The 11817-nt window shown below is 38.5% G+C and overlaps 1 protein-coding gene across 1 annotated transcript; it reads left to right on the forward strand.

Annotated features, from left to right (window-relative positions):
- Window positions 1-1385: 1385 nt before the first annotated feature.
- Window positions 1386-11276, forward strand: LOC144646831 (uncharacterized). The gene is made up of 8 exons (XM_078506523.1): window positions 1386-2038; window positions 2326-2376; window positions 4480-4536; window positions 4834-4984; window positions 7531-7897; window positions 8245-8357; window positions 8489-8554; window positions 10721-11276. Exons 1-8 carry the CDS (start codon window positions 1672-1674, stop codon window positions 10860-10862), a joined length of 1314 nt encoding a protein of 437 aa, XP_078362649.1. The 5' UTR covers window positions 1386-1671; the 3' UTR covers window positions 10863-11276.
- Window positions 11277-11817: the final 541 nt, after the last annotated feature.

Here is an 11817-nt window from a genome sequence, read left to right on the forward strand (position 1 = left end):
GCGCAAAGATTGCTTTTATTCTACACCTGATTGTGATCCTAAGCTCTGGCCAAGTTGAACTAGCGTACAGTCTTCCGTTGGGTGGTCAAACGGACTCGCTAGTTCACTCGCAAGTGCACGCAAGTTGTGGAAAAAGCCATTTCAATGCTACTGCGTGCGCTGCAATTCAGTACTTGAAGTAAACAGCAAAACTTGCATTGACTTGCGTTGGGTGGCCAAACGGTGAAAAACTTGCGTTGACTTGCGTGCAAATTTGAACTCGAACAAAGTGGACGCAAGACCTGGCCAAACGGAGACACAAGTGGACGCAGGTTGAATGCTTGCGTCTATTTGCGTCTCAAGACAAGGTTTCTACATGCTCGCCGCGGCTTTGCCAGCTATCAAAGCCGGCGGTTCTCTTGTATCAGCCGGCGTCTAAAGGCAAGCGTCTTTGACGATGCTAGTATAAACCTTATGTCATAGCATATAAGTTTTATTTTGCGATGACTGTATTAAAATACCTTTAAATCCAACGAATCGAAGGATAAACCTAAAATAATAGTTCACCAAGGTAAAAAAGCACAAACTGAGTGAATATCAACAAAACTGGAACAAAGGTGGTGAAGATTGGCGAAGATTAATACGGATTAAGAACATGTAGGCTCATTCTTCTTTTTTAGATAGAATCATTATTTGAGATACAAGCAAAAAGCCCAGCCCAAGTTCTGAGGCTATCGAATAGAGAACGAAATGAAAAAAATGTTATAATCATTCTCCTCCAGCTTGTTAGGTTTGCTCTGTGCGGGGAGGGGTCCGACCTTCTCGGCAAAGAATTTTTTAGTAAGGTATTTTTGTCAATCTGCCGCCCCCCCCCCCCGTCTTCCATCCTGGTCCCATATACGCTTCAATGGAAACGACACTGCGGTGTAGATATAAATTCGTTATAACAATCCTAAAATAGAAAATACAGGCGCTTTGAATCTTGAAGGATCCCGAAAACTGAACTTTTCAAGCAATTCAGTTTAGTACTTTAATATCGTAATTTTTCTAATTGACTACTGAATACATTGGTTTTTTTTTTTCGCGCAACTGATTATAAAAGAAGAACGTTGTATATATCACGTTGAATCTTTCCGTTGTTTCCACTTGTTCGGGAATATTCCTTGACCCTGCTGTGTTTTTGTTGTTTATGCTTTAAAACGCTTTCGCCAGGCTTTATTGCAACTTAATCCCTTGCTTTAGAAAAATATTATTATAGCCAAGCCAAAGATATCATTCTTTTGTGGCTCAAATATTTTTTTAGTCAGGAAATCAAGCCAAAATCTGTTGTTTTCTTTCTTTTTTAATTGTTCCGCGTGATTGGAATACAGATTCTCAACAGATGTTCACCATGGTAACGCTGTTTGGTAGTCATGCGTGCTTTGGTTCTCGGCTTTGGGAAATTTTCACTGTTCGCTGTTGAGTTGAATTGAGGAAATAACACCATTCATTTTGTGCTACGATCTGCGTTCTTTCACTTTCAAGGGAGTGTTGCAAGGAATATAAACGTCTCCAATGTACGGCGAACATTTGTAAAGGGAAAATGCTCGTCGATATGAACGCTGTGCGTCACAAACGGTTGGCACTTTTATACTTCACGCTCTAGCCATTGGCTGCCAGCTGTGCTACTAAAGACTACTATCTTTAGCCGCAATGCAGTCTCTACAAGCCATGTCAAAGGCTCCGACACAACCTGCCAACCTTCCTCCTCTCCAAAATCTTCCTTCGTGGTCTAGAAACGCTTTGGGAAGAAGAAAACAGCCGCGGCCGATAGTTCGTGACCGCTTACAGCCTATAAAATCGATTAGAGAGGAAATGGACGAAGGCACGGAAGAGAAATCGAACGAGAAGTCTAATTTCTCCGGCAGGATTGTTTCTGCCCCTTCTCGAGGGCATATACTTGATCAGACTCAAAGAATGGATAATATAGAAAAAAGACTAGACTATCTACGCACTCAACATGCCGAAACATTGGCTAATTTACACAGCGAAATAGAACAATTAAAAGCTGAAAACAAGGGTGAGTATATCCGAAAACAACATTCGGTTTTGCTGATCAGATTTGCGAAATGTTGGATCGATGGAAAAACAAGATCAGTCGTATAATAAGGCATCCACGTCGAATATTTTTTCAGCTGAGGGAAATGTGATAATGTTTTCATCGACACATCCTTTAATTACACTTTAAGGTTAATGTTTTGATCTTATTTCTGTACTCTGAATAGTTGATTTAGCTTAACATTATATATGGAAAGACTCGTCCTCTTGAAATCCTGCTTATCAATATGGTTTGACTTCGTTTTTCAGAGCTGAATTTCAAACTGGTTATGGCTCGAACAGGAGTTAATCTGCCTAAAGGTTTGTTGATATTTTTGACAGCTGAAATTACCATTTGATGTTTTCGCTCCATCGTTATTAAAAATGTTCATAAAACGGGTGCGAATAAGGTGTTATTTCTCGATTAAATCTTTTACTATGGTGCTAACTACAATTACATATGTAACCTAATATTAAAAGTGAGGTATTCCTTGATCGAACCCGAGTTTAGAGTAAGTTTTATCAGTTGTGATCTATCTGTCAGTTTGTAATAGCCTAATTAAATTTAAGGCAGATTGCTGCACCATAGTTCTAATGTTACTGAGAGAGATTTAGTTTTAAGTCAACAAGAATGAGGGTAGGTAAATTGCAGATCTTTGTGCATATAGTATAACTTGTTGTCATTCTCTCGGATTTGTGTAATTAATGACAACTGGCATACGTGAGGCACTTAGCAACAGTGGTTGTGTTTTCACTGGGACAATTTTAGCTAGATAAACTTGGAAAAGTCCGGAAATACAGTGAAAACACTTTGTCTAGTGTTAAGCGAGTTAAAAATGCAAACTGTTTTCACAAGGAAAAACAGAGGGTTTTCTCGCCTTTTCTACAGGAAATTCATGCAGAGTTATACTACCTCGCAAGATGGTTTAACTTGTCCCGGTAAATACCGCAGCCAATCGCATTGCGTGCAGTGACAGATGCCTGCCAAATGATCTGCCAAATATTATTTGCCAGACGCTCTCCCCATGGTTCAGTTTGCAAAACAAAACTTTTTAAGCGGCAAATGAGCTCAAAAATTGTTCCCGTTTCTTTCGATTTACAATTCCACTAGCTCCGTTACATTTTCCAGTTCGTAGGTCAAGACCTTTCCTATTTCACGGCGCCGCGTCTTGCGCTTTCGGCGAGGATTGTTTAATGTTGTTTTGCTGCTGGATCAACAGCATATCGTCGCATACTTTGAGTCGTTTACTGCATCCTATAAAGGAGAGTCCTTCTCCTTTGCGTAAATATTGCACGAGAAGTCATTAAAAGCGCTTCGTCTCCCGTATTTTCTGACTGTTGCGCGCTTTTGTAATTTGAATCTTCTGAGTTAGCGGCTTAAATTTTCACAGTAAAAACAGTTGTCACGTTTAACTAGTTAATGTCGGTCTGTAAGCAAACACCTAGAAAGAATGTTCAGCTAGTTAATCGGCCAAGTGAAAACACAACCAGTGAGTGTTTGGTCAAAGAGTGGTCATGTCTAATTGATTGCATTCCTTTGGTCTGCCACCACTTCACAGTGAGAATTAATGATCTGAGTGGATATTATATGTAAATACCATGTTTTTCTTACATTTTAGCATTAACTGACTCTTTGTCTGATCTCTTGGAGGTTTTGTAATTTTCAATATGTTACATAAGGAATGAAAGGGATGGCAGATCGATTAGTACATTTAAAATACATAAATACGAGCAAATGAAAATTTAATTCAGATTGAATAATTACAAGTTAATAATTAATTTAGATGAATACCAAAATAGACTTGTAATCTCCCTGGTTGTTCAAAGGTTGGATAACACTGTACTATAAATCACTATGATCCAGTGGATAGCTTACATGCTAGTGTGCATGTGTACATGCCATGCCGAAGATATGCCAAGGTTTTTCTAAGTCTATGCCAGGGTCCTTTATTTACCTTTAAATAAGTCAACTGGACGCCAGTTAAAACATGCGGACTATGATCGCACGACAGTGTACAACACAATCTTAAATTCCACACCGCAGATCTTCAGCTTAACCTGCGTAGAATGCAGCCTGGCTTACATGTAGTTTGTTTTCCAATTGTCAACACTTATCCACTGGATAACAATTCATCTAGTGGATAGCATTTTCCATTCTTTGACCAACTGAGCACTGATGTGCTCTCTAGGCTGGTGGATACATGGTGTGAATAAAAAAGCTTTACATCCTATTTTGTTTAGAATTCTTACCTTAACAACTTCTATCCCAAATTCATCTATAATGCCCTCTTCAATTCCATTCTTCCAATCAGAATATGTTGAAGTATCTCAACGACATGTGCACATTGGTTTGATCCTACCTTGATTGGAAAAACAATAATGTATTCCAATTTATTACAAGCTTTCTTTTCTTGTTGTCAACAGATAGAGTGACATCTCCAAGCCCAGAAGAAAGTAATGTGTTACAATCTGCCAGCCCAGGTGATTTATATTTCTATGTTTTCTCTTTACATCTCAGCAAGTTACACACTATACAATTGCTTTTAATCAATTCATTCTCGTTATACAGCATTCAATTTTTTTTCCCAAAATGCAATTAAAATCTCTCACAAGATGAGAGTCTCGTCTCTTGAGACAAGAATTTTGTCATGCGAGATGTGATTCTTGTCTCATGAGAGGGTGGTAACTTACTCTTGAGCAGTACTGTATGCTCTTGGGCATCATAAAATATATGCAAGTGTTAATAACATTGTTATGTAATTTCATTTATTTTTACAGATGAGACCGGAAAAAGTGAGACATTAGGTGAAGTCCAAAATATTCAAGAGGTTAAGAAGGAGGAGAAGGAGCCTTCCCAGCAGCCAATAAAGGAGTCTTCCAGTAAAAGCACTATGCAAGCTTCAAGCTCAAGTGAAAAGAAAAGCAAAAGGTCTTTATCCATCTATTCTTACTACTCCAATATTTCATGTTATTGTGCAGCTCCAGAAAATATCCATACCCACCCCATGGAAGATCAATGGAAATTTCAAGGGGGAAGGGGGGTCTCAAAAGCCAAAATTTTAAAAGACCTGTATGGGACCTAGCTGGAATTTCCAGAGGGGGGGGGGGGGGATTCAAACCAAAAAACGTTCCATGGGAGGGGTACAGGTACATGTATTTTCTGGAACAACACATTGTATTTTTAACCATTGAATTTCTAACTAGACAGTATAACTTTCCCCAATTCTTACATTGATTAGTTTTTATTTTAATATAATTTCAAATAGATTGTAACTGCCGCCTGGTTAGCTCAGTTGGTAGAGCGCCGGACTGCTGTGCGGGAGGTCGTGGGTTCGAACCCCAGACCGGACCAACACTCAGGGTCTTAAAATAACTGAGGAGAATGTGCTGCCTTTGTAATTACATCTGCAAATGGTTAGACATTCTAGTCTTCTCGGAAAAGGACGATAAACCGTAGGTCCCGTCTCCTGTATCTTCAGTCTTATAACAGGGGACGTTAAAGAACCCACACACTATTCATATGAAAAATGCGCTATATAAATTGATTATCATTAATTGATTATCATTAACTGCATGTATTGAGGCAATGCAAAATCCCTACCAGTATACTAAGAACTGTTAGGGCAAATTATGTGACAATAAGGCTGGAAGGTCGCTGTGTTGACGGACTTTGCATGTCATGCATTGGGAGTAGCAGTACTAAGAAATCTGGTTTACCTCTGGTTATACATGGCCCACTTGGCCTGTTAGCACAGACCTGTGATTAAAACAATGTGGCCCAGTGAAGTAAGACACTATACCAGCATAGGCTTTTCATGTTTATTTTGTCAAGTCTAGGCTGGTTAGTCTCTTACTTCGCACTTGGAACCTCTGGAGATATTTTGTTCTTTGACTGTACATATGTACATGTTCACAATAAAAGTAATATAAATGTAAAAATCTCTGTGTTTTTTCTGACAAATTTGAAGTCTTGGCTGTTTGCTAAAGAATATCTGACAAAATGATAAATCCCTGGTCAAGTCATTGCCTCACTGCTGTCATCTTGATTTAGTTGCTGAAAATAAAGCAGACTTGCAAAAATTTGTCTAAAACAGTGATGATTTGGTTGTCAAATGGATGCCATACATGTGAAGATTTAGCCTGTTCCAGGCTCTCGGTAGTTATGGGAGAGCGAATAACGCGCGCGGGTGAGCGAGGAAAAAATGAGGCGGGACGAAGGCGAAGGAAGGAGAGCCTGTAAGAATTTCTTTACGACCCTCTTCCGCCCACTTTTCAGATAATGAGGTGTTGAGAAGTAAAAGTGACATCCTGTCAATTAGCTAGAGATGTTCTCCTGTATCTCGCGCAAGGCCAAAGGTCTGCGCCGCATGGTTTCCTGTTTGTAGAGTACTGAGTCATGAATTATATTTGCTACAGGTTTCGCTTGTGCGGTTTGTTTTGGCTCATTTCTATTTGCAAGATATGCTTTAAGCTCTCAAGATCTTTGTTTTGGAAGGACAGGGTCAGTAATTTATCCGTGATTACTTGCATTTAATAATTGCGATGCAGGGTCTGTTTGTTTGTATCATATCACGGATGACAATTAAGTAAATCTTTGTGCGGCTTCTCCAGAGACTGTTGAGGCTTTACTTCGAGAAAAATTAAAGTTGGTTTCAGAGAGACACTCTGTGTTGTAAAGGTTATGCTTCTTGCATTAATTTGATCAAGCGCTTTGTCTCTTGAGATCGATGATGTCAAGGTTTTACCTCCCGTGTTCGTTGCGTTACATTCTGGCACTGCATGATTCAAATATAGATTTTCACAGGCACAAGCCTGTTGCCTGTTTTGCCCATTATATTTGCTTCTATATGATTGAGTTCCGCCGACAATCCAAGCTGTTTCAGCTGCTCAACTTATCACCGAAACCAAAGGAAACCAAACTTTTCCTGAATCCAGTTGGCAAAATAGAGAAAACTTCTTTTCCACAATAAAGCTTGGTTCACAATTCAGGCAGATTTCTTGTTCCTTTCTAAACGTTTGAATATCAAGAAAATCTCAAAGACAACCTTCTAAACTAGAACACAATTCGGCTTCCCCGAAATCACGCACGTAAACCGCGCTCGCTTATCTTTCTGACTGACGCTTGTTCCTAGGTGTTGACATTACTGTCAAAATCAGCCAATCAGAGGGTATAGCAGCTCCTGCTATACCGGAAGAGGGTCGTTAAAGAAATTCTTACAGGCTCTCTTTCCTTCACTCGCCTTTGTCCCCCCTCGTTTTTTTCTCGCTCGCCTGCGTTTTTCGCTTTCCCCTTCAACTACCGAGAGCCTGGAAAAGGCTAGTGAAGATTGGAAGTCTTTAGCCATAAAGAGGCTCAGTATTTGAAATTTAGAATCATTGATGTTGAATTTAAGTGTTAGCTAGTGCCGTTGGGGAAACAGTAATTGGTTACTTCATCTGGGAAACAATGATTTGTTGTTTTATCTGTCATCTTAGATATGGGTCTGGAAAAATGGGGTCCACAGCAACATCTACACCCACCCCTCCCTTGTCAGCAAAAGGACCAACTACAAAGCCCAAGAGTTCAGGCAAAAAACACAAGACAAAATCTAACAATCAACAGCCTGAGAAACAGTCTAATCTGAGTTCACCATATTCTTTCTCATTATCTACGACACCACCTGCTGCGACGGCGGCAAAGCAAGGCATTCCCTTGGGACAATCACTTCTGGTTGTTACAATCAAGGATAAGACTGTTAAAGTTCATATGCCTACAGACAGCGCACCAAGGTCACCTACATTGGTGGAGTGCAAGGCTATTATCAAGCATCAACAGGAAACAAACAAAAGGCAAGAACAAGAGGTGAGACCACCCACAGTGATAACAAAGTTGTTGACTTGTTCTGTCCAGCACCCATAGTTTTGGAACTTTCTCAGCTTTGTTGTATTTGGCAGGCAACAGTACAACCTATTGTTTGGGAAAAAATAGACTCTATCAACTCCACTCTTAAACTATTGAAACCCAGTTTTCTATTTTGAAGGGGGATAGGAGACTATGTCTTCACAAAGTGCTCAGAAGATAACTTGATAGATTATGATCATGTGTGTTGTTCTTCAAAAGGAAAATTAATTGTAATGCAAGTCAAGTGTCGTGAATGCTCTTGTACATTGTATTCCATGTAACTAGTAAATTTATCATTAATTTTTCAGCTTTCCAAATTAAAGTCAGACTTAAATGATGCACTGTATTCAGACAAGTGGACACCAGATGCATATCTCTTAGCAAAGTCCTATGTGGCTGACGACATGCCGACTAATACAAGGTGCGTGACGGTCGTACATCATTAAATAAAGTCTTACCTTACCTACCTTACCTTACATTCTCACTTTCACACACCCATGAATTTTGAAATTTTTAACACACACAATATTTATTGATGTTGATTTTTTCCAGACAAAACACACCTGCCACCAGATCTCTTCCACGACTTCATTCAAGGGAACAAACAAATTCAGGAAGGTAAGTTATTAAAAACTGTAAGAAGAAGATGATATTTCCCACGTGTTTGCTAATATTACAACCTTGCACTGTTGACCGTTTGTTGTCAAAGGTGGAGATTTCTAACTTGTACTTCTTAGTGTTGCATGACTGTATAAATAAAATTTGATTTGATTTATTAATAAGTAAGTTATTATAAATAGTAAGTTTTGAGCATGGATGGGGGGAGGTATATGTACCTCTTGACTAGCAACAGAATTTAACCCTTTTAGCCCCAATATCCACATAAAAACTTCCTGACTGATCTCCATACATTTTCTTATAGGATTATAGTATTAGTTGGGAGAACTTGTTAAGGTCATTACCCTGAAATAGAACTGAACATAGATTTTTAACCAAACTTCGCCTACTGGTTTATTACTTTTTTTAGGGAACGTAAATTTTGAAATAAAAAAGGGGGGTCACCAGATTCGTTTAGGAGCGGGAAGACCATGTATATTCCATATAATTCCTTTAAAATTCCTCTGCGAGTACTAGCAAAGTACACGTTTTTAGCGATAATTTATTTTTCAAACACAAGAATTAATCTGTTTTCATTTTACAGAACGAATTTGATCGCTACACCCAAATTATGAGACAAAATTTATAGGTCACCAGACTCGTTTACGAGAAAGCGACAGTTTACTTCTCTCGCAGACTAAGCCGCATTCGCTGTTTTCACCGTTCCCATAATACATCTTGTTTACCCCCCAAAATTTTTGCATAAGCATTGTTTTCAATTTCTCTTGGGATTTACAGTGACGTGCAATCGTCCCCAGAGAAATTGAAAACAATGCTTATGCAAAAATTTTGGGGGGTTATTTAAATAAAACAAGATGTATTATGGGATCGTGAAAAAAGCGAATAGAAAAAAAGCCGCCATTTTGTTTATGTGCGCGCGCTAATTACGCGTAAAATTCTGCGTAGTAAGGATGCGCAATGCAATACAGGGCGATGACCTTAAAAGATCAAAGCAATTTCCCTTATGGTGGATTTCCACTGACGCGTAATTTTTTACGTGCGTGAAAAAATTAGAGACAATGTATGAACGGCTTGCGTACACGTTTACGCAGGCCGTTCATACATTGTCTCTAATTTTTTTCACGCACGTAAAAATTTACGCGTCAGTGGAAATCCACCATTAAGGTGATTCCACGGAATTGCATTGTGCATCCTTGCTGCGCATACGTTTTCGCGTCATTTAGCGCGCGCACGAGCGCGCGCGCACACAGAACACTACGAGATTCCCTTCAGCCTACGCTCGGTAGGGAAAGAAATGGTCGTTTTCTCTTAAACGAGCACGGTGACCCCCACTTTTTAATGCATTAATTTAAATGTCATACGGTTGTCTACAATATAACGCGATTTAAAGAAAAGTTTAAAATTCTACATTGAGATATTTATATTTTAATGCCGTAAAAAACACGTTTTTAGGTAGTGCCGTTAACGTGCGCACAAAGCAAAATCTTTAATTTCTTTCGTTATCTTAATTCCTGTACAATAAGAATAGTTTTTAATATAAGATCAAAGTCTATTTTGTTGAAATAGACTAATACTTTAATGCAAAAATGATTTTTTTCTAGAAACAATAGTTCCCCATTCGAATTACTAGGGTTCCTAAAATCAAAAATGATTTTTTTCTAGAAACAATAGTTCCCCATTCGAATTACTAGGGTTCCTAATATCTACCGCGCGGGTCGTATATTTACTATAATGCCCATCCATTTACACAAAAACTAGCGCGGTGACCCCCATTTTTTATTTCATTTTTTTGAAGCTCATAACATAATTGTAACCTGGATCAAGTTTCAGAAAATTTTTAATACTCCTTCTATTTCAGTGGAATCACCTTAAGTGCTCATTTTATTAATTCTCGTAACCTTTTCTCTTAATGAAGTATTGATATTGTAAGGAGAAATTTGATGTTGGACACTCTTGCGACTTAAAGGGTCAACCTTATCATGCCATACTGAAAAGACAACTTCGGACTGAAGTACTCTAGGTGCTCGTATTTTTTTTGTTGGAGAATGAGAATTTTAAACTTTTAAAGTTTGATGATTTGACAGAAATGTTACGTGCTCCCTCTTGCTTTCGTTGTTTAACTGCTTTCAATATATTAATTTTTACATTTCTTTTCTCATTTCATAGGTTGGCACCTGGGAGAATGCATGTTGTACATGATAGTGTATCTTTGCCAGTTTTGCGCCCAAACGGTGCTGCAAATGTTGCCGATAGGAAACGTCGACAGCAGGCATTAGTTAGAGGAAGAGGCAAAAAAGATTTGTACTGATATAAAAAATTTACACAATAATTATTCTGTTGTCGAGAGAGGACACATTTTTATTGTAGTGCTAGAATGACTACCCACATAGGTTATAGTCGTTTTTATTCCTCAAAATTGTAAATAACTTTTAATCTCTGTTAGTTCTATTATATTTCTTTAAGCTTTTCTATTTTACATATCGTACTATCGTAACACTAAACGCACAACAGCCACGAAATGGGGTTGAAGAATTATTTAATAAAATTATTTAAAGCGAAGAGAGCGGTTATCTTATTATTTTTTGTCCTCAAGGTTGTGGTTTGTAAAGATATTTTCTTCCTTCTGTAAACTCCTTACTTGTATTTTGTAACTCTAAAACGATAATATAAGATGAAATAATAAATTTGTCAGAGAAAGCCAAATTTGGCTTTTATCAATTGAGTGCGACTTTGTGTTGTTTTATCAGTAGAAAGACCAGTTTGGAGGTTATTGGAGATCTCCGAAAGGAACTCCGTACATGGCATTGACGAGGATGCGTGTAAAAATATGTGTTTTGGTATCGCTTACTTCGTGCACAACGTCGGAATTTTTGCATGCATAGGACACCATCCTGGCACCATTTGCCCAGAATGTGAAGTTTTACATAAAGAACCCCTTCATTTTCACATTAGATTCCCCACGGCGCAAAAAGCTAAATCGACGAATAGAAGTTTTTTTTGTATGTCAAGATTATCTTCCCTTTTAGCTCCGAACATAAGCCGTGTAAAGTTCGGAAAAGTTTCATTTATTGACAACGAATTCCCGTGTGGCTGCACACGACCGCCACAAGAATATTGATTGAGACATTTTTGAAAAGTCTTGGAAGTGAGACTTATGCTTCAGAAGCATCCCGTCTTTGGACTTCGAGGACTAAGCTGATAGAAGGGTTTTTGTTACATTTCGCGAAAGTTTGTTGTCTAGACATCATCCCCCATACTCAGGC

Source organism: Oculina patagonica, chromosome 3, assembly GCF_052425735.1.
Source record: "Oculina patagonica isolate OP01 chromosome 3, crgOcupat, whole genome shotgun sequence".
NCBI classification, from domain to species: Eukaryota; Metazoa; Cnidaria; class Anthozoa; order Scleractinia; family Oculinidae; genus Oculina; species Oculina patagonica.